General features: G+C 36.4%; 1 protein-coding gene across 1 annotated transcript in view; it reads right to left on the bottom strand.

The window, feature by feature from the left end:
- Positions 1-24020, bottom strand: part of TNFRSF19 (TNF receptor superfamily member 19) — a gene marked incomplete at both ends in the record, with an annotated part of 49375 nt that overhangs the window by 11550 nt on the left and 13805 nt on the right. The window contains 2 exons of the mRNA XM_082303976.1: positions 19197-19282; positions 22481-22659. Of these exons, the coding sequence (XP_082160102.1) occupies positions 19197-19282; positions 22481-22659 (265 nt within the window). The remainder of the gene's footprint in view (positions 1-19196; positions 19283-22480; positions 22660-24020) is intronic.

Genomic DNA, 24020 nt, shown 5'->3' with positions numbered 1-24020 from the left:
ACACCACGATCACTGAAGTTAATACAGTACTCTATATATATTTGTATAAATCCCTGTAAAGAAAGACGTGAATTGTAAGTCAGTCATAAAAGAGTTTTTGTCTCCCTCTGATTCAATGAGAAGTAATTGTCTTCATAAATGACCTGGATACAGGACTTGAAGGACTACTATATAAGTTTGCCGATGACACAAAATTGGGAGGAGCCGTTGACACTCTCGAGGGCAGAGAGGCCCTCTGGAAAGATTTAGATAAATTAGAGAGCTGGGCAATCACCAACCGTGTGAAGTTTAACAAGGGCAAGCACTGGATTTTACACCTGGGACATGGCAACCCTGGATGTACATACAGACTGGGGAACGAGAGGCTGGAGAGCAGCCCCGCGGAGAGGGATCTGGGGATTCTGGTTGACGGCAAGTTGAACATGAGCCAAGACTGTGCCCTGGCAGCCAAGAGCGTCAACCATGTCCTGGGGTGCATCAAGCACTGTATTGCTAGCCGGTTGAGGAGGTGATTGTCCCGCTCTACTCTGCACTGTTGCGGCCTCATCTTGAGTTCTGTGTGCAGTTTTGGGCACCACAGTACGAAAAGGATACAAAGCTACTAGAGAGTGTCCAGAGGAGAGCCACAAAGATGGTGAAGAGTTTAGAGGGGAAGCTGTATGAGGAGTGGCTGAAGTCACTTGGTCTGTTCAGCCTGGAGAAGAGGAGACTGAGGGGAGACCTCATTGTGGTCTACAGCTTCCTCACGAGGGAAGGAGGAGGGGGAGGTGCTGATCTCTTCTCCCTGATGACCAATGACAGGACCCAAGGGAACGGCAGGAAGCTATGCCAGGGAGGTTTAGGTTGGACATTAGGAAAAGGTTCTTCACCCAAAGGGTCATGGAGCACTGGAACAGGCTCCCCCGGGAGGCAGTCATGGCGCTAAGCTTGACAACATTTAAGAAGCATTTGGACAATGCCCTCAGACATATGGTGTGAATTTTGGGGCTGTCCTGTGCAGGGGACAGGAGTTGGACTCGATGATCCCTGTGGGTCCCTTCCAACTCAGAACATTCTACGATTCGATGAACTTCTAACACTTCACTATCTAACTCAAATATTTCCTTCTTTGTCCTGGTTCAGCTGTGGTAAAAGCCAAGGAGTAGAGCAAAAGCTTGCATGATGACTGCAAGCCTGTATCCTAAATTTGTTAAGACAGACTTTGATAAACATTACTAATCGTCTATGCAGTACATTTTCAAGAGCTATGGTTTTTTTCTTGCTTTAAAAATGGTCTGTAAACATTAAAGATAATAACAGTACTCAGCTATGTCACTTCTGTCTGCTGACTGTATACCTGTTTTGTCACCAGAATCACAGAGTATATTGTGATAATTTTCAGTCACAAAGCTTTTATATCTTTAGACAATAGGGATTGCATATTCAAAGAAAAAATTTATATAAATGAGTGATACATTACAAGACCTACTATATTTGAATATCAAATTATTTGCAGGATCATTTGCTTATTTTGCTTAAAAAGGAAGTTCTCGAATTGGCCAAATAAGCTATCTAGTCCCAGCGAGCTACATGTTCCAGAAGTGATGAAAAAATTCAATAAAATTTTAGTACCCTTCCCTTGTTGCTTCCCAGGCTACAATTAAAATATGAAATAACTGGGTAAGGAAAATGAAATCCTGATGGTTAGAGACATCTCCACTCCTAAAATCTCTGTAATATACTATCATTTCTTGTTACTGAACATGAAAAAACATAAATGCTAAAGAAATTCTTCCAGCTATTAGAAATTCATGCAGAAAGAGCCTACTTCTAAAGTATGATTAATTAGAAATCAGTACTGAAAGAGATCTGGAAATATATGTGTGTGTGCATGTGTGTTTGACACTGGAAGAATTTATTACATTAAATTTTAAAAAAGGTTACTTTTGAACTGAGAGAATAGATGAGAAATAAAATACAAAAGTCCCATAACTTTCAGATAAGCTTTCGAATAATCTAAAAATCACTGCACATATAAAATTGATGCCACTATATTTTGAAGAGTGACAAAGGACTTGATCTCTTGGCACGGGTCTTAAGTATGTAGAAGTTAAGCCCTAGAATCTGTCATTTTTAAATCCAAGGTCTCTATCTGGGAAACTAGAGGCCTGTATTAGATCACATACTTCCTATACAGTGCAGAGAAAAAGTTAAATATAGAACTGAATCGGAAATAAGTCACACTGAGTAACACAGTGCCTAAAGTCACCATGCTTGGCCTATAGATGTAGAAACCTGGAGAAGGATACTAAACTTTGTTCTTCCCATAAATTACTCAGAGTGGCAAAGAGGGGCTTCCATCTTTTCTTAAAACTCCCCTGAGAACAAAAATCTATGATCTTATTTTCAAATTAAATTGAGGGGGGAGAAATCATGAGCATGGATTATAACGCCTTTCAGATGCAACTCTTGAAAGAGGAGGTAATGATGGGGTTTCTTTCTCCCCTCTGTAAAAGCTTAAGAGTCCTTTGCCAAGAAGCACGAGATAGAGGTTCAACTGCCTCCTCTGCCACCTCCATGGAGACTATTTTAGCCACTAGGCTATAAGCTGAGCTGGGTAAAAGCTTATTTCATCTCTCCAGTTGAATTTGCAGAGTTATAAAGCTTCAGCAGAAGTAGTAAGTAGCTTCCAGATTCTTCTTTGCGTAGCCAACAGTCACATGGAATACATTTTTGGAACACAACAAAATGAAATAAACCCTACTCATGCTTGCCCACCACTTAGTTTTTTCCTGTTTATAATTATGTTAAAACATCACTAATGTAGGTTAAATTCTCCAGGCAATGAAACTACTTCTGAATGGGGGGTGGTTGAGTTTTTTTTATCTTGGGGGGTGGGGGTAGGGTGGGGTTGGTTTTTTGTTTTTTAAAAACATAACTGCTAGCCATTTCCACATATTGGGGGGAAAATATGTCTGTACTATGGAAAACACAAAGTGTGTTTATGTAATTAAGACTGTATCATAATACTTACACACAACGGGGCTGAATTATGATTCTGAATTAAGGTGGAAGCTAAGAGTTGCATAACCAACCCTACTAGTATTTTCTAACTTTTTAATGTCCAACCTTGCAATCTCAGCATCTTTTAAAAATGCTTTTTTGGGTAAGTATTCTGAAATACATGGGATTAAATAAAAATTTTCATCATTTTATAACATATAGCCTTAACACATTTAGAAGCTGGACATTTATCATCAGCTTACTGTAATACTGCAAATATCAAAGTAAATGTCATGATTTACTGCAAAGAAAGTTACCTACTGTGCGTAAGTAAGCACACACATGAAAACTATAGTACAGATGAAAAAGCTGTAGCTTTGAAGTCAGAAATAATAATAGCTTATAAAAAGCAGGTTTTAATTCACCACTTAAAGCTTTAGGGATAAAGTCAAGTCATACAGAACAAAAGGCTGCTGCGTACAAGATCCTTGCTTTGTTATATTACCTAATCTGAAACATAACATCTCCCCTCTTTAACAGAAGTGAATAGGAATTAGTCATAGAATACAGAAGACACTCTGAAAGGTTATCTTTGAAAAGTCAAGCTCTATTGGTGAGATTCATCTGAGAAACATCTGCTTCTGAGGGAGTCACCTGAACTTTCTCTACACAGTGGTGGTGGGGAGAAGAAAGTCTCCTTTAGGGTGCAATTAATCTGATTTTCTTAAACAGCTCCCTTGATCATTTCTCTCCACCGAATACAGAGTGAGCCTAAGGTCACCAGCTTGTAGATGTAGCCATTATAGATATCCACAGTCAAGAAGAAGGCATCCTACTCTGGGTTTGTCAAGTAAGGATGCAGGGTTTTGGACACCTTTGACTATTTTGACTTTAATTTCTGTTTCAGTTCATCAACTGTATAACAGACACTATACATTTTACATCACTTCTGTTGTAAAGATAAAAGTCAAGAACAACTGCAAAATTTGTAACAACTGCTTTACAGTGGCAGAACCACAGAAAAGCCCAGCAGTAATTAGTAACTCACATTCTGCATGGAATATAAAATAGTGTGTAGCAAATAAGGCCAGACACAGAATTATAGGTTTTGCCTATCCTGTGCTTTAAATGAACAAAGGCTCACTGGGAAATAACATATGCAAGAATGTAAATAAAACCTGTATCAGAGTGACTATATACGAAGGAATCTAATTATGGTTGCAGGCCTCAATTCTGGCACATTCTAACTTTGGCAAGTTTCCTTAGGATGGGGGCTTCGGTTTGTAAGAAACATTTCATCAAAGAAAAGAATTTATATTATTTTTTTTAAATGTTTTTATTTATTTATCAGGAGTGAAAAAATAAAAATAGTCTACACTCTAAAATATCAATCTTCCTACATAAAATTAATTAAAGAGGTAAGAAGAAGATCAGGTTTTAGGAAGACAGATACAATCATTCAATGTTGAATTTGCAGTTTTCATCTAACCTGATATGGCATCTAGATGAAACTAACTTCAGAGGTCTGAAGGTCTAAAGACGAAGTCAGAGCTACTCACCTTAGGCTCTCTTTCTAAAACAGAGCCAGAAATAGAAATCTCCAGAGAAGTAATTAATCTGAAATGGCTTGAAAGACTGCTTAGTGTTAGTCATTGAAGCTTACCTTATCTGGCTTGCCTGAACTCTTGAGATACCTAATTCTCCCCACTGATTACCAGTGGGAGTCTGGACTGACAACTTCAGTGTTAAGCATTAACTTTTATATGCCTAATTTAGGGTGCATTAATTCCCTCTTAAATTTCCACATGCAGATATGGTAACTATAAATTACATTCAGTAGTATGCACATGCAATTATACCACTGGACTTAAATGAAACTTAAATAAAACTGGCAGATACAACCCTTTATTTAAGAAAGCTGTAACAAAGAACTAATCTTTTTAAGAAAGTCACAGCCTATACCTCAAAGGCACATTGCTGTCCAGAATAACACGTGAGATCACTCTATGATCTTCGTAAAAGAGGAGGTTGGCAGCGCACTGCTTTAGCACAAGTGAACCAGTAAAAGTGAGAATGTGTGAGGCCTCTCAGCCAAAAAAATGAAAGGTGAGCAAAGTAGAGGACAACTGGAAGGATACAAGTGATCAGTAGGAACATTAGGTCTTTCTTCTATTAGAAGAATGTTTCCATTCTATTGCTAGAATCTATTGTTTCCAGCTCATGAGGTGTTAAGTTTATAATGAATCATTACTGCTAAGGCCCTTAGCGCACAACTGTTTTAAGGCTATTGCATCTTATCCTGTTTCCAATATGTTCCAGTCCTCCAGGTAATTCCAGTCCTCTGGAGTGATATTTCAGTGTTCTTTTGCTTGACAATGATTTTCTTAACAGAGAGTTGGCAATGTGGAAAGTTTCAGCCTAGATGGATTCCTTGTTTTCTACTGTATTTTTTTTAAACAAGAAATTTAAGAGAAACACAGCCTAAGTATTTTGTAGCTAAGCAACATAGCCAATAGTATCTACCAGCACGAAGTAGAATAAAAAACCTCAAGACACTATTGTGCATTTGTTTAGCAGTATTTTATACTCGCATGTCAGTCACTACTTGGACTCTGTACACAAAAGCCGTAGCAGTCAGCATATATCTATACCATAAGCACCAAAACTCAGTGCTGTTGAAGTAGTGCTAATGCAACCGTTCCCAGAATTAGCTGGGTGATTATGAGAGATAAATTTAAACTAATATTTTCAGTCTGAACATAGCTTAAAAGCATGTTACTAAATTCATATATTTAAAATAGTCTAATGCTTCTGTAATTAGAAAATGTCTAAAAAAATCTAAAAAAAAAAAATACTGAAAAGCTGCAACTACTACTTATTTTTTCAGACTACCCCTAAACACAATAAAGTAAAAATTAACTGAAAAAAAATGTTTTGCAGCTTTACTGCAATGTGTGCAATACTGGAATAATTTTGATGAACATAAGGGCCAAGTTAAATAAGAACCTTGCAAACCCACTCCATACAATGAGCAGATAATTACTTACAGCCACTGCAAGATTGGGCTAAAGGGCTAGCCACATTAGTAAGTATACATAAGAAAAAAACCATAGGAAATAGTACTTATTCAGTACAGGTCAACGATTAGCCCCTTCTCTGTAACTCAGGAATTTCAAGTTCACTTTAATCTAGTGTAATTGAGCTAACCAGCTCTTACATTAAAAAGTAATGATTAAGTTAAATTTCTTGCAGACATTCTGTACCTAAAACAAACATGCAGTATGCCTCTGGCAAAGAAGGATACTAATTATAGGATTGACTCATAAGATGAAAGGTTGCACAAGTTACTACTAGAAACAAAAGTCTGGTAAACTGGTTTGAAAAAACATATTGAAATTCTCATACTCCGCAGTTGAGATGAGAATTTCATTTTCTAACTGTACTTAATGTCAAGAAACAAAACTAAATATGCTTGCAAACTGCTTGTTCATATTTTGCAGGAACAAACTAGAAGTGAATATTGAAATTACAAACCTCATCATTCTGTACATTAAGGAATTTTTTAACCAAATAAAGAAGTGAGGTCTCTACAGTGATTTTTTACTACAGAAAAACATGCAAAACTAAGTTTTTTGGTCACTCTCAGCTTTCTTTTGTTATATAAAACATGCTCTTAAAATGGATATTTACGGATTCATTGCATTGTCAGGCAATGAATCTCTAACTTCACTCTTAATGCAACAATTCATTCCCTGATTTAAAAGCAATCATAACAGAAACACATCACCAAGGCTCCAGACATCTGCGGGGAAGGATATGCAAGTTCAAAAGTAGTTTTGTATTTCAAACTGAAGCTTTCACTGGGATTAGCAGAGAGGGTTGCCAGCTGTGAGTTAGAACCAAGATACAAAACTGCCCTATACGTTACTGTGTACTGATTTGATATAACCTTCTGAATACCAGATGGGCACCACTTATGTAAACTCCTATTAACAGTTGCATGAGCTTGTGATGTGAATTCATGAAATAAATGAAATTTGATTCAATATATTTTAAAATCACAAGTTGACATTTCTATGTCAAGCTATACATTTTCCATCATATTGTAGCAAGCAACGAGGAAAGTATTTTCAAAGAGATTTACACTGGAATACTGTGTTCTCTCCAAAATACATTAATACATGCTTTAGTAGATAAAAATGGATTGCAAATAGTGCAATTCTCATGCTGAAACTAGGAAGCCAAGGCCTTTCAGTGCAATTCAGCTTGGTCAAATAGCACTTCAACTTCATACCATCTACTTAAAACTTTACTGGATTATGAACATACATATTTTATATATAAAATCTTCAGTGATTATAAACAAGTAGTGTTGAAAAACAACATTTCCAATCTTAATTTATTCTGTGATTTCCATTTGTATGATGGAAGCCATTTACATTACATCTGCTCACTCTAAAACTCATTTAATATTTATATTGGTAACAGCTTTCTGAGTAGGGACTGCTAATAATAATCTTCTAGATTTTATATTGGAGTAGATGATTTTTTTTTTTATAAAGTTTAAAACTTCTAGTGTTCAAATTTTCCTGTTCCCCCCCGGCAACCATAATAAATGAGCACTTTCAAGAGGTCCACAAATTACCATTTGTTTTATGTTATTTTCCTTTCTGTAGATTTTCTGCTGTTGATGAATGTGGTAGGAGCTTATGCGACAATCTTCTCAGTAAGCGCACTAATGTAGCTCCCTGTTCACTACTAGATCACTTGTTTTCGTAAAATCAGAAAATTCCTTGTCTGAGGTCTCTGTTACTCTGTCAGCATGGATAGAAATTAGTCATCAGGGTCAAAAGCATTTAAGAGGGATAATAAATGACAACAGTAGCGTATATACTGTGTTCACTTAGGAAACCAAACTGAAGACACAATTCTAATCTCAGCATGTATCTTAAGAGGTTTGCAATAACACTTGAATTCACAATTCTGAAATTATTTTTAGCAGCCAAAAATGACCACTGTCACATCTATGGGCCACTAGCAACATTCAGCATGCTTCGAATATGTAATAGTTAAAAACAATTAAAGACAAATTCTCTGTTTTCAGAAACCTGGCCTTCAGTGGACAGGAAGGAAAAAGGAGTTTCCCCCTAAAAAATGCTAACCCACTGTAAAGGAAAATTCTTTCACAGATCCAGAGACTAGTATGATGCAGGCATTAAAGAAATGATCCACATGCTCAAATGATAACCACCAAACACTCTGATAGGTGTTCAGTCAACAAACCCAATTCAGCTCAATCCAGATAAATCCAGAACTTAAATGACAGGGATGTAGAATGACAGGAAACATTTGACTGTCAGCAAGAAAGCACTTCCTATCAATCAATAGCCTCAGGAATGTCTGTGAGGGTCAATCAGCTCAAGGGTGGGACACAAGCCCACCAATTCTGGACAAGGAAACCTTATGGCAGCATCCCATCTATGTTACATCACAAGCTTGCACAAAGTAACAGCAGGAAAGAACCAGAAAGGGGAGTTTTGGTTTAGTATTTTTGCTCTATTGGAAGAGCTACAGCATTCCTTCATTCATCATCTAGCAACTGAAGTAAGTGATCTTCATGAGTCTCTACCACCAGAGAGACAGTAAACTCTGAATCCTTAAAAAGTACCAATGTCTTAATTAGCGTGTTAAGATGAGTATTCTACCTCCTTTTTTATCACTTACTAGCACCAACAGCATTTTGTATAAAATGTATATATATGACTGCCCTTGAATCAAAGGAAAGAGTATTATTTTCAGACTCACAGAAAAAACCTAACCTTTACTTTTACCAGGACAAAGTGAGGTTACAATATTGTTTATTTACTGAAAGATGGATGGTTTTCACTGTGGGTATATCAGTTTGGGCTTCCTTCTTCCATTGAGTACCACCTCAGACAGACAGATTTCACACACAAAAAACCTCTTCACTGTGGAACTTTCTGTCTACATTTTGATCCAGAAGAAAGTTTCACAATCCATCTCACACAGGTTTAATTATGGCAACATGCGTGAAATCAATCTAACAAACCACGTTTTACCAAAAGAAAAATCACACACTATAATTATCATATGTAATAAAAGGAAAGGTTTAACAATTTCCTTGAAAAATGACACACAGAAAAGGGGGATTCAAAGCACATCCTTCTGTACAGCCTCTAGAAAGAAATACTACCAAGAAATACGCATTAAATCCAAATTTTGTTTGGCTTTGCACTGCTACTGCAAAGTCTATGTTAGTGAACCATACCTTGATCTTGCATATGCCACAGAAATATAATAAATATCTCAAGGACATTTTGTGGTTTTATAGCTGCTCAGAAAATATTTTCATTACAGAAGCACAAATACAATTACAATCAAGGAAAGAAAAAAAAGATAATACTTTTCTGAATGAGAAGGTACAAAACCCACACCAGTTAATACAGCAGAAATGTCTTTTAACGATTCTTTTGTGCAGATTCATTCCTTGATGTAGAGGATTACTCATTATAGTGCATGAAGCAGTGCGTTAAACTTTTTAGGTTCAATAAATCGTATACTAGAATGCATTCCTGATGCTCTACTTGAATTTACAATTGCCAAGTTTCATCCCATTACTCATAAACCAGTTTCTCGAAAACTGTGGCATTCCTTCCTGTTGAACACACTTTTTATATGGGGGGGACCGGGGAAGGGTGGAGAAAAAGGAAAAAAAAAAAAAAAAAGATCAGAGGTAAGTTTTTGTCTCTTTATGTTTTTCTTCCTTTTTTGATATGCATTGCTTTTTGCTAAACTTTGCAGAGTCTTTACAGAGCTGTATTCAGCTTTTTAAATTTCCATTGGATGTTATCAGCAGACCTCTAGGATTTGCTGGTCAGTCTCAACGCATCTAGTAATACAAAGGTAGCAAGAAGCAAAACAGAGGACTGCCCATTATTTGAGATTAAACATCAGAATAATTGAAATAGAAAGTCTGACCCAGTCACCTGTACTTCACACAAACACATAAAGCAGAAAGTAGGGAGGAAAGTTTGGCTGATTAGTCAGATAATCATTTAAATGGAAATTCCCTAATTTATACCTTAAGCTTTACTTCAAAAATACAACTCAAATTCTTAACTATTTGAACAAATTTCTATTCAACAAAAGAATAGTCTTATTGGTATACTTGTATCAGCATATCCAAACAGCAAAGATAGCAGATATGCTTTGCCCCTCTTTTTTAAAAGCTGTGAGCATTAAATTGGAATTTACTATTTAACCATCACTTGTGGTTGCAGTCAGAATGGGAGAATTATGAACAATGTCATTATCTTAAGAAGATATCTTAGAACAATTGAGCTGCATTCAGACTTATTCATTTGATAAGGCATGAAACTAGGATCACAAATAGGCACAGGCCCTGCAGTGCTAAGCACTGTACCATTTAGGCTGCAAACACAATGCTGGGAACCTACCTGCGATGGGAACCTACTTGTGATGTAAGAATCAAAGAGTAAGGACAAGAAGCCAACACACAGGTAGTCAACAGGACAAGGAAAAAATTCTGGACTCAAAGAAGCTACCAAGAAAAGGACTCCCAGCCAATATCCCTACCTGCTCTGCCGAGTTTGGCATCAGAAGACACCATAGAACATATTGTCCATAGATGGATGACAGACTGATTAGCTTGTAGATCCTGATGGTTTCAGTGCCAGCTGGGCACATAGCTGCTCAGAATTGCAAAAGTTTTGGGATGACCACTGAAGGGTACAGAGAACTTCGTAAGTGCCTCCTTACATTCCAATTCCATTACCTCTTGGATTGACTGTGATAGAGAACAGGGTCTGTATTCTCCGTTTAGGCACCTATTGAGAGCATCCCGTCGAGTCCATGCATATGTATTTCCTTCCATGGCAGCCAGGGGAAAGCAGGTGAACCACAATCGTTTTGGCCTAATCTAAAGCTGCAATGTGTTCAAGCCACCTGGACCCAGAATCAGTGGAATACTCCTGGAGACCATAGTGATATGGTTGAATGTTGTGAATGGTTGTAGGTCCCTTGGGCTTTTAAGTATTTGCACAGTTAGGTAGCTGTCAAGCAGGTCAGTTGGTGATGCAATTTTGGAGTCAGGGTCCTGGGCCTATTTCGATATTTAAGACTTAAGTACTTCTAAATACTTGACAAGGTTAATGCTGCCTATACTAAGCATATTTCTAAAGCATTCACTACTAACCTAGTTCTTTTAGTTTGTAGCTTGAACTGGGTTACTTGAAACTCACTTAGTGAAATAAAATTTCACTGTGCAAAGAAATCTAAGTTAGATTTGAGGTAGCAGGCACAAAAAAAGTGACCCTGCTGACTGTCATTGTAAGAGCTTCAATGAAGATCAGGAAATTTCAAACACTCATTAGAATTGCTTAAGTTGTTCAGGTTACTACCCTTTTACTACAGGCTCAAATGATAAATCTTTCATAACAGAGCAGACATGCTATACTGAGTACTTCTGTTCTACAGAAGTTACTAGTAAGTGAATTGATTCATTAGAACAGCCCTCACACCTACAGTTTTGCAGCACACTAAGCTATGTTACATGCGATTGGAAATTTTTCTGATAAAACAAATTTTCCTCTGTAAAAAGTAAACTGCATGGAACAAAACATTTAAGGATAGTGCAAGAAAGTGGACAAAAGTCTAACAGTTTGGACTGACTGGAATCCCTGAGAGCTTTGGCTTCCAAATTTTAATTCCTTGGTAAAATGTCTGGCTGGCTACACAGAAATTCTGTTGGGTTTGGGAGTAGCACCTCCTTGCAACGTCATTTCAACATTTTTAAGCTAAATTTTCTTTTATGGAAAATTCTTCCCCCCCCCCCCCCCCACCCGTTGTGTTTTGGCACACTCTGCACCTTTTTTTGATTGTTGTTTGTTTGTTTGTTTTTTACTTGGAGGACGAGGAGTAGAGGGGATGGTGGATAGAAATGAGGGAAACACTTCTGAGCAGTTCTCTCTACTAACTGTAATACATCTTTAGTGATAACACACTACATAATGAAGTTCTTCTATAGATACAGGCACAGAAATGAGAGATACAAACAGGAGTTAGGGAAAATAAGTTGGGAATGCCTATGTGAAAAAAGGATATTCTCTGAGCTAGGCAAGGAGAAAGTTTTGGAACATGATTAAACTATGCAATGAATCTAAATTTCCTCTCCATTAAGTAACATTTCTGAACTATTATAACCAATTTTAGTTGTAACATCTCTGTTGTTACCAGAAGGAAAAAATCTGCCTGCTCTTTGTTTGCAACTTTTTGTCTTAGGAGGGGAGCCCAGCATGTAAAGTAAATTCAGAACAGGAAGAAAAGGAGCTGTTTGACTCTGTTGTTAATGTAAGTCATACATTAAACTTGCCCCAATAGGTCAGAAGCATCACAATTATCAAGGACAAGGAATTGAAAACATTTACGTTTTCTAGGTTAACTCTCTCTGTTCTACGATGAGTGAAAGAAATCAAATTGTAATAAAACTTTATAAGACATGAATAGCAATTCTCATCTCTCTGAAACACCTAGTCAAATTTGTTTCAGACTTCCTGAAGGTTAAGTTACTCTACCATCAGGTCACATATGGAAAATATCAGACTGACTTATTACATTTTTACAAAAGTGTACATTTCGGTTATGAGATAATGGAAAGCTAATGTCTCTGTAATAAAACAGTACTGATATTTATAAGCTAGTGATGCTATTAGCTGTACTTAAATTAGCTGTCACTCCCTATGACTTTTGTGAAAGGTTTATACAATATTCCAGCTGCTTTCTGTCACAGTGTCCAACATGGCAAACAGGATTATGAGAGATGCTGTGAGGTAACTCCAAATCAGAAAAAATACTGAAATAGGATGGACATATATGTTGGAATAGAACCAAATAATTAAGAATGGCTTCACTTGTTATATACTTTCAACTGCCAGTTGTCTCATATGCACATAAGCAGCCTAACCTTCAAAGGCTGCTTTGCATTAGTAATACAAAGTTTACTGTATAAAGCAACCAAATAAAAATTACAGAAAAACCTAATAGCTGGAAAAACATTATCTGGAGTCTGACAGCTTTCAAATCACAAAATTCTGTAAACAGAAAGAAGAGCGTGATACGAGTAAATTAAAATTCCACTATGTAAACAGAGAAACTAATGTGGAATTGAATGTCATCCAAAAATTACTCGCAAATTAAGATGCTATATTTATGTTTAATGAAATAATGTAAAAAACTCTAGCAGAGCTGAGACAGTGGGAATTTTTACCACTAGTGATATTTTACAGAATACACATGTAGCCAGCAAGCTTCCACCTCCCTCCCTTACTTTTTATCATGTATTTTGTCACCCTACAATATTCCCCTGCAGACGGTAATTTCTAGCTTATCTTCTTTGTTCTGAAGTATAGTCCTTGCATACCTCAAACACCCACTACACTCACACTAAAGTTTACAAAATCACAGATCCTAAACTTGTAAATGTAAATAAGTAGATTTATACCAAATCTTACTTTTCCTATATTAGTTACTTTTAACACCAGGAAAAAGGAAATACCACCAGATTTTATGCCTTAAATAGCACCTTTCATTAGTGAAATAACATTTTCTGTAGATTTTAAAGACTGAGACTCAGCTGCAGTTTAGGACACTTGCATTTAATTCTCAGAAAAACAATTCTGTAAACATACAGAAGCAAACTAATAAAAAAAAAAAAAATCTACAGAAGAAAACCGTAAAGGGAGCTTTGTGACCAGTCTCAGTGAAGACAGTCAAAGTGTTGTAGAAGTTCCTTAAAGAAGCAAAATTTAAAGAAGGTAAGATATGGACGCCTCACATGAAAATGTAATGTTTTCACTATGATCTGCTGCATGTATTTTGCCTCAACAAGCTGTAGTCTTTACTTTTATTCCTCAACTTAGTAAACACTGTTTATTTTCTAGTTCGAGATATTCTTTATATTTGAAAACACTGTCACTGAAATCAGTATCTCAAAACATGGCTCACGGCAAAAAAAGTAGCAATTTTAGACCTGAATGCATGTTTATTTCAAATGCACATGATGTTACAATCAAACTGTAGATATTTCCACTGCTGTGACTTATTCAACAAAACATTTCTGCTTCATTGAAGCAAAGAATGCGTTTATTTCCTGAAACATGTAAAGGCTAGTTTCCCAAGCTCCACATGGAGTGGTATCCCACCCCCGTCCTGCCCCCCTCAGCTTCCCATGCTCCTTGCTTTAAGTCATGAAGACAAGCAGAAGTAGTCCTGGAGAGGGAAGAATGAGTTTGGCTGGACATACCGTGCAATTTTTTACTGTGTAAAAAATTATTTTTTAAAAAATATAATAGTGCAGATAATTACAAAAAAAAAAAAAAAAAAGGACAAGGCTGTTCCTTTGGTGGTGGTTTGGCTGTAAAATGCTCTTGGCGCCTAGGTGTTCATTTCCTCTCTTCCTTGACTCTCAGAATTTATTCCAATTTAACTGTTTGTACAGTCAAATTCTAGACTGAATTTGCACATAACAGGGGAAGACCACTGACTCTGATTGGTCCAGAAAGGAACAGTAATGTGGAAGTGCTAGGAACTATTTTTTTTTATACAGCTCAAAAAAGTTCACTGTCACAGGTTCTTCGGCTTAGTAGAAAGCCTGTCCAGAGGCTAAAGGATTCTAATGACTCTGATGCCGTTCTGCATTTTGAATTGAACAATAGAACAGGAACCACTTAGAATCATAGAATCATTAAGGTTGGAAAAGACCCTTAAGATCATTGAGTCCAACCGTTAACCTATCACTACCACCACTAAACCATGTCCCTAAGCACCACGTCCACACGTCTTTTAAATACCTCCAGGGATGGAGACTCAACCACTTCCCTGGGCAGCCTGGTCCAATGCCTGACTACCCTTTCGGTGAAGAAGTTTTTCCTAATATCCAACCTAAACCTCCCCTGGCGCAGCTTGAGGCCATTTCCTGTTGTCCTATCACTTTTTACTTGGGAGAAGAGACCGACCCCCACCTGGCTACAACCTCCTTTCAGGCAGCTGCAGAGAGCAATAAGGTCTCCCCTCAGCCTCCTCTTCTCCACACTAAACAACCCCAGCTCCATCAGCCACTCCTCCTAAGACTTGTGCTCCAGACCCTTCACCAGCTTCGTTGCCCTCCTCTGGACACGCTCCAGCACCTCCATGTCCTTCTTGTAGTGAGGGGCTCAGAACTGAACACAGTACTCGAGGTGCGGCACTTGTAGGAACAGCTGACATAGCCAAGCTGATAAAATAATTCTATTGCTTTAATTTTAATCTGCCATCTTCTTATGACCAAAAGAAGATAAGGAGTATGGTTTCTAATGTTTTTTGTTTATTTTCTAAGACAGACTAGCTGAAAACATAATGCTCAAAGAAAGCAATGGTATCTTTGGAAAATCTTCTGCTCCTTACCTCAGCCTTTCCCACATCTCTCCTTCACTTGTGCCACCACAAGTGTTTTGGGGTTAACAAACTCATTAGATTTAAAAGTAACCTTAAGAAGGGAGTTATTTTAATTCTTTTTATATCATGGATAGATTCACAATCTAGCTTACTGAAGAGTTTCATTAACAGTTTAAGCATAACCATTGGGGCAGCACAACACCAGCCTGAGCAGACAAGACAGTGAACTCTGCAAGCCTAAACTGGTGCTGAGAAAAAAGAATCATTGAACCATATCTACGTCACCGTTTCTCTGCTGAACAGTTTGAGACAGATACCAGTTTGGGACAGTCTATGCTACCTTCCATTTCAGAAATTACATCTTTGATTGATTGGGTTTTCACTCTAGTTCCCAGTTCAAAGGACTCCTTTTCTGTAATTCATTTGAAAAAAAAAAAAATGTCTTTAGGTGAGAAAAATGTCTTCAGTTTATAGAGTGAACATAAATAGTAATTTTAAAAACATGCTTTCATTTCTAATCTAATGTTTAGATGCTGACCCTATATATAGGATTGGTATTTACAGTTTATTTACCTGAACTAAGCAAATTAAAATATAACTATATCATTGTGTATTTAATTTTCTAACATCCTAAAAACACACATAAGTCATTGTGTCCCCTTTAAAGTTTACACAAAGGTGATAGCAATTCTCCTGGCTTCTAATACTCTCTTTACTTGTTCATTATAGAATCCTTTCAACTTTGCCTCTAGCGACTCACAAACTCATTTTTTCATGAGTAAATATTTAAACCAGATCTGTTTTAAAATGTCTACAGAAAGAAAGAAGATAAAAGCAAGCATTTAGATTTATAGCTAACCGGGTAATAATCAACTGCTACTAGTGCTGAAAGAACTTCATCCATGTCTCAGCTTTAACATGAACCTTTAGTCCAGGTAGGGGGCTGTGAGCCTTTGTGCCCTTATGGCTATGTTCTTAAGCAAACAAAAGATTGCCACATACCTCACAGGACAATTAATTCATTGAAACAGGACATTTAAACTTTTCCTTTTCATCTGTAATATGAGAGTTAGCTGCACTAATATTTGACTTTCTGTTTCACAGTGGAAAGAAAGAAGGATAAGAAAGGCAGAGACTTCATTGAGAACTTGCCCCGTACACCTAATGGTCTGTCTCCATTTAACTTCAATTAATGCAGTCTTAAACATCTTAACTATCAAAAAATATCCATTATTGAAATAAACAGCAAATATTTTCAGCATTAGCTGGAAAAAGCTCGCTTTCACACACCGTTATTCATACTTCCCTGTAAAATCATGTTTTTGACTTAGTCTTAAAACTGAGATATTTCCACCTATTTGATGTTAAGCAAAACTCAGATTTCAGTTCATTTACCTACTATTGTAGGAATAACTTCGTAGGCTGCTCTAAGGCAGGCATGTACACTCTTCTAAACTGAGACAGCTTATGTTAGAGATCTGAAGAACAAATATACAAATTCCAAACAAAAGCCTTCTGAAAACCAGTAACATACAGTAATCATACTTCATGGTAGGATTTCTGTTATTTAAGATTTTAATGGTTGGTTAGTATGTAAATAAAGAACATTTTAGTGATTTCAAACTTTTTAGTATTGCTTCTGTAAAAGCTGGAAATACTTGCCAATTCTCACAATTTGCCACCAGAAATATGAAAAACAAGCAATTTTTAACACTTCTGTTATTTCTCAGTCAAAGGCTTTGTCACAGCCATGAGATTAGGGAACAAAAAAGTCTCTAATCTGGATTTACCATTGCAGCTTGTGCCAGAGAAAATGCTCTTCTCCATGAGGTTGTCTGTCGCCCACTTAGAATTAGTAGTACTGTCCTAACAGTTCAATTTAGGATCCAGGCTTAGGCTCAATGACAAAAGCCAAATCACTGTAAACTAAACAATTCTGAGTTATTCCAGAAGACATGGTAACCATTCTTTCACCATCTTCTAAAAATCAAAATGTGTGATTTTGGAAACGATGGAAATACGCAAATGAGTCACTAACTACAGTCAAAGCAGAAAGATGAGGGAGGTAATTTTTTCTTCTTCCCTGCCTTTGATTGTGCCAGAGAACAGAATTCATGTTTGAATACCATCCTTTCTTAGAAGAAGGGAATAAACGAGAAAAGAGGAAAAATTGCATAAAATGAATTTCTGAGTTAGAGATCCTAGATTAGAATAATACTGTTGCACTTCGGATTTCACTTTCTTGTTTTGTAGATAAAAAGAGAGTAAAAACAAATGAAGAGTATAATACTTAATCTGATCAATTAGGGGATTAAAATAAATGTGCATATGAAATTGCCTGTTTGGGTTCAAACTCTGTCTGAAATACCTTCTGCAGCTCATTGAATTTGAAATTATTTGCTCCAGTAAGTCAAGAACAGCATTTCATTCTTGGCATCAAACCCCACAGTGTTCGCTATGAAGAACATACTTTCTCTAAACACTTTTAAGATATTATGTTGTCTACACTACAAAAATAGTTGAAAATTTTTGAATTTACTTTCTAGGCTTACATTATACATGGGCAGGAGTTACTGCTGCAAACATTGTAACTTATTTAACTTATTCGTTTTATAGAAATCCGATTTACTAGTTTTCAATGTTGCAATCTTTAATAAAAATTAAATTATTCTGATTCAGACGTATATAATGAAATTATCTCAAACCATAAGAGAAATGCACAGGAAGCCAGATTTATAAAAACTTTTACTATTAAAATACTGTCTGAGAATCTGGTTTTGTAAGTGTATTCCCCAAAGGGCACTAAAACTAGAATGGAAGCAAAACAAGGAAGTTTGGCTCATTTGAAAAATTACTATCTAAGCAATACATGAAATGCTGAAGATTCCTTATTTCATTAAATTTAATACAATATAAAACTATTTAAAATGCACGATAGCATATACTTGGTTATATTTTAACTTAGCACAATTAAAAAAGAATGTTTTTAAGAAACAGTGTATCCTTATTAAAGCAGCATGAAGCATTTCAGAAGTTTGACAATTCATTCTTTCTATAAACAATTCTATAAGCAATAAATGCAACAAGAATAATTCACTCCTTTTATTAAATTAAAAGCTTGATGGGATGTAGACCATCAGTAGTCTTGGAAGAAGTAGTAAAAAGGCTTCTGTTGCAGAATAAAAGAGGTTGTCTCCTTTTAAAGATATTCTAATCCTCTCATTGGCCAAAAACAAATAGAGAAACTAATTATTCATTTCCTTCTTAATATATATAGTAGTATAAAGATATTTATCTATATTGTTCTCTCTCACTGTAACCTCAGTACAAAAGTTATTTTTAAACGTATCAACAAATTACCCCTTTTGGGTGTCAGGAAAGTATTCATACTCACTGAGGCCTACCTGATAGTACGCAGAGGGTCTAGGAAGGCTGCCTTTCTTTTGGCATTAACACAGAACAGAAATTAAAATTAATATGACAACATTGGAAGTGGACTCAAGACTCCCTAATCACGTGGTATGACAGGTATGTTTACCCTCAAGTGCCTGGTCATATGAGGGTACTTTGCAGTGAAGTGCTGAAGTGTATTAACAAAATCATTTACTAACAAGAAAAGGAGCCTTTAAAAGAATTCTTCATAACTGTGACTGTCATTTTTTGCCAAGCTTTCAAGTTAAAACAGAAAACATTCTAAAGCAAAAAAGTTAATCCCACTCCAACAGGAGGAAAAGAGCACTTACAGTGAGGCTCATAGGGAGGAGGAGGATCACCACAAGGAACACACTCCATGTCTTGAAAGCCTCCAAGCTTAGTCTTCCTGTAAAATCTAGAAGATAAAGGAATGAAAAAACAGTTAATCAAAACCAGTTATTTTTCCTCACAAAATTAATCGAGTGTTTTAACAAAATCCTCTATAACTGCAAACTTTTGTCAATCTGTGTCCCAATGCAAACTATCAGGAAACAGAAGAAAATAAAAGTAAACAAAAGTACCTGAGATATTAATTAATAGTACAGCAGTAGATCTAAAGTAAATTGAGGAAAAATTCTAAATCTGTTAGTCCAAATGCATAGTCACTATATTCTTATATTCACATAAGAAATAAACAATTCTAGAGATTTCAGACAGAAATCAATATCCTGTTTTCCACATAGGTCACAACATACAAGACAAGTATGATGAACTTATATTATGAAAGCTTATTTACACATTTAAAAAATAAAAGTGAACTGATTAGTCTACACAACTATCCTAAAAGAAACAAAATATTACAAGGTAATTATGACCACTAACAGTATATAACGGACCAGACGTCAATGTTTTCTAGTTAAAATCCCTAAGATATCCTCTAGCTCAGAGAAGGAAAAAAATCACTTATAAATTGGTTCATTCATGTACTTGTACAGAAAGCCCCCCTCCCCCAAAAAGCTTTAACATGCTGTGTGACAAAATCTTCAGAAAATAAGATTATTCTGATTGCTTTGTAGAACAGCAAAACAGTAAAAATGGCTTTTCAGAACGATATTTTAACAAACCAACAGTCCCTCTCTGACTCTTCGTTCTCCTCCAGGAAGATCTTCACTACCAACCAAAATCACAAAGTGCATGGACTGTGAATGCAAATTAACAAAGTGGCCACATGAGTCCCAATCTACATTATCCAATTCTCCACTTTGTTTTCATATTCTCACTTCAATGTATAGTACAAAAATTCTAGATAGCAAGCATTTCAAGGTATGAAAAAACAGATATTGCAAAAGGAAGTATAAAGCAAACTAAGCAGTGAGCTACTCATTCCTCAAGAAATTAATGCAAAAACATTAAAAAGAAAAAAAAAGGGCCGTTGTACCCAAAGAGACACTTTATTCTAAAGACCCTTCAAGAACTTTACTATTTAGTTTATGTTTGAAGAGCTTACTGACTACAGTGACAGGCAGAACCCTACATTCCTAAACTAGGGAACAAGAGTAGTACCAAATGAAAAAACAGAACTTTAGAGTGTTATATTTCAAATTTGTATGAGAGTATGACATCCTCTAAAGAACTTATCTACAACAGCTCCCTAATCAAGTAGAATCAATAGCTGTGGTCTGTTCAAGATGAATTAAGTGTTTTCTGTAGTGGTAGTGGCACATTAAATAAAAGGTACTAACTCTACTGATGTTAAATTACTAACTCTGCAAATGCCATTAAAGTATGAAGGCTGTATCAGCTAAAGCAAACAGCTTTCCAACTGCTCAAGAAACTCATGCTTTAACAATGCGAACAGGAACAGATTCATAGCCTGTAAGACTGAAGGGGCCACTGTGATCATTTACTCTGAATGAAATGTGTTAATATTTGTTTTTAGCTGACATGCTCACTGTAGTGTTTTGAAGCTGAACAATAGGGAATGGCATGTTGGAATCCCGTGCAAAACAGAAATAAATATGATTGCTGAGAAGTAAAACATTAGCTGAACCATTTGGTTTGGCTAGCTATATCCTCCATTCACTTAGGCAGCATCTAAACTGATGGGCAGGTATGAGTGGTGGCGTTTTCTACAGTTCTGTTCTCCAAAATGTCCAGACCAGATGATCTGTGACTCCCCTACCCATGACTCCCTCCCTCCTCATGTTTCCACCTTTCTGCCAGTAAAAGCAGGTTGTGGAAACAGCTCTCATTTTAACACATACTCAGCACACGTATCTAGAATACATTCCAGACCAGAATACTAAGAAGCATTCCCAGGTCCCCCAGTTTAGATTTACCCTTAATTCATGTTTTATTCTCGCCTCTTTTTTGTTCCTTTCTCATCTTCCAAAATTTAGCTTATATTGTTTACACCACAAGAAGAAAATTTTCTCCCTGCTGACAGTTGAATGAGCCCTACAATACATATATATTAATGTGCAATAAGAGCATAAATCAATCCACCATGTGCCTGCAGGTAGTATCAAAAGTGGTTGTGAGTAACATCCGATGCCTGGAGTTGCACCTTCTTAAACCATGACTTAAACTAACATTAGTTACCAAAGCTCTACTATGTGTTTTTAAATGAAAAAACCTCTCTTCTGGCTTGAGAGGAATAACTGTAGGAGCTTCAACAGTGTTCAGGTATTTGATAGCTGGTATTAAGAAAAAAAAAAAAGTATATAAAAATAAATAAAATGGCTGAGAAATATATAGGAAACAAATGCATGAACTTTTAAGCATCTCTGAAATATATACCCTGAAAACACAAAGGATGTTACAACTGCAGATCAGTTCTCATAACCTGCTGCTATCAATTAAGCTACCAATCCATAATTCAAAAAAGCATGAGAAATGCCTTTTAATAAATTCATGGCAGGTATTTATAATAGCGGACGAATAGCCTTTTGGAGGTCTTAACACTTAGTACTACAAAATAGAGATCTGGGATGACTGCACAACAAACTAAGCACAGGTCTTGATTTATAATTGCCATTTCAGTGAGTCTCCACATTGTTATAATTTGTTCCAAAACAATTCTTTCAGATCCATTTATGATTCTCAGCGAGGATCATGCTCTATGAATTTACCAACGCAATGAAGGAAATTCAGGAGCATAAACCACAGCCACTACTTTTGACCTAAAAATATATGTGTATGAGAATTATTAGGCATTGTCCTAAGGGGCAGGGAGGGAGCAAGCAAATAATGTGATCAGTCTTCATGAAGGTAACTGTGTATATCTCCAAATGTTTAATTCTTTATAACAATGAAGTAAGTCACCAGTAACATTCAATATTTTGAATTATTTTGCTCAGGCACTGCACAGACAGTACTCTCCTTGATCAGGTAGGTAATTATCAAACCATTTTTATAGATGACATAATTAAGACTGCAATTCTGAAATTATGTGCTCAGATCATACAGTAAATTATTGGCAAGGCCAGGATTAGAACCTAGGACCTTCATACATACATGAAGGATATAAACATTTATCCGGAAAACAACAAGCAAATGCTAATGCAAATTAGTTTTGAATTTGTTCAAGTCACATCTTCAGAAATGGACTTACCCTGGTAAACAGTCTCCACAGAGTGCATTGCTGGTGGCAGAACAGTTGGCCTTCTGAAATCGGTTAACTAATGCACAATCCAGACAAGGCTTGCACTTCTGAAAGCCCCAGTCTTCCTTGAATCTGTTTGGCCTGCATGTCATGCACTGTGCATCCTCCCCATATCCAAAGCCGCATTCCTGTAGGGATTAACAAGCAATAGCACGCTATTCAGTCACTGAAAGCGTGAACAAGAAGAGAATGCTGGGATAAAATGAAGACCTAGTGTAATTATTACTGAGAGTAGGTCTTTCTAGAGACAAAAGCCATCCTTTTAGCAAGTTCAAATGTGTCTTCCACTGCTAATAATCTCCCTTACCTCTAGAAGTAATACTTAGTCATCCACTTTATTCATGAAACCACTGTGTATTTGAATGATAAAGGGCTTCAAGGACTCCCACAGTTTCATTATTACTAGCTTATGGTAGAATTATTGAGCTGTCTGTTTTTTAATTAGGTCAGTCATGTGAAAGTGCAGAAACTGGGACAAGTGAAGTATAAAGGCACTTACTCAGTTACAAAAACAGCAAAGAAGCACTTTGATATTAAGGTTCATAGCTAAGGTGAACAAAGTTAATTGCCGAAGAGAGTGCACTGATCTTCAAAGGCTTAGAATTTCTGTTACCAAATAAAACAGAGCTGGTTAATGACCAGCAGCTAGGCATGAAACATTGCTTGGCCACTAAGAATTTCAGAAACTCAATCCGCTCCAGTTCTAACAGTTCTTAAAATGTTGGGGAAGTTTAATAGCTCTGCGGATCACAGGGAGGCATGATATTTTACTACATAAGTAATTTTGTTATGGTTGGTTATTTATCCCAAATTTAGCCATTTAAAGAAATAACTTCCATTCATTTGCAAAAGGACACCTAATGTAACTGACAGGCTGCAAAGAGAAACACTTCACCCAACAGTATGTAACAGTTTGGGAAATCAATTCTACAAACTGATTATCAAGAACTATCAATTTATTTCATTTTTATGTCACTATTTCTTAGACTTATCAAGTTACTAAGAGTTGTTATTCCCTTTTCTCATCTGAATATCGTGTTAAGTTTTTTTGCAGTACTTTGGAGTTAGATTCGACGCATTAGTGACACATCACGAAACAGCAAGAGGAATACAACAAATTGCTGGAAAGGACTTATTGGGAAGGAAGTAGGTGGGAAAGACACAATGTGGGGACGTCCTTCTCCAGTATGTGGTCTCTGTGGAAGAACAGGACATCTTACCAGTGAGAGAACTGCAGGAAATCTTTAACTGGGGCAACTTAAGATAAGGCTTCCACTAGTTTCCTCCACAACACATGCATGTTTGATGCATATAAATAACTTTTTCCAAAGTCACCCACATAAGCAAATCTGCTGCAGTAAAAAGCTTTGAACCTTACAAATGCACTCAGGATTCTCCAAGGTTTTGCACTGAGAAAGCATCTATGGAACAAGCTATGTGATGGAGTTGGCCAGTATGTATTTTATAGTGCCTCTAATTTGGAATGATA

Source organism: Platalea leucorodia, assembly GCF_965183815.1.
Source record: "Platalea leucorodia genome assembly, chromosome: 2".
NCBI classification, from domain to species: domain Eukaryota; kingdom Metazoa; phylum Chordata; class Aves; order Pelecaniformes; family Threskiornithidae; genus Platalea; species Platalea leucorodia.
The sequence above is the reverse complement of the archived record's forward strand: the minus strand, read 5'-3'. Positions and strand labels throughout refer to the sequence as shown.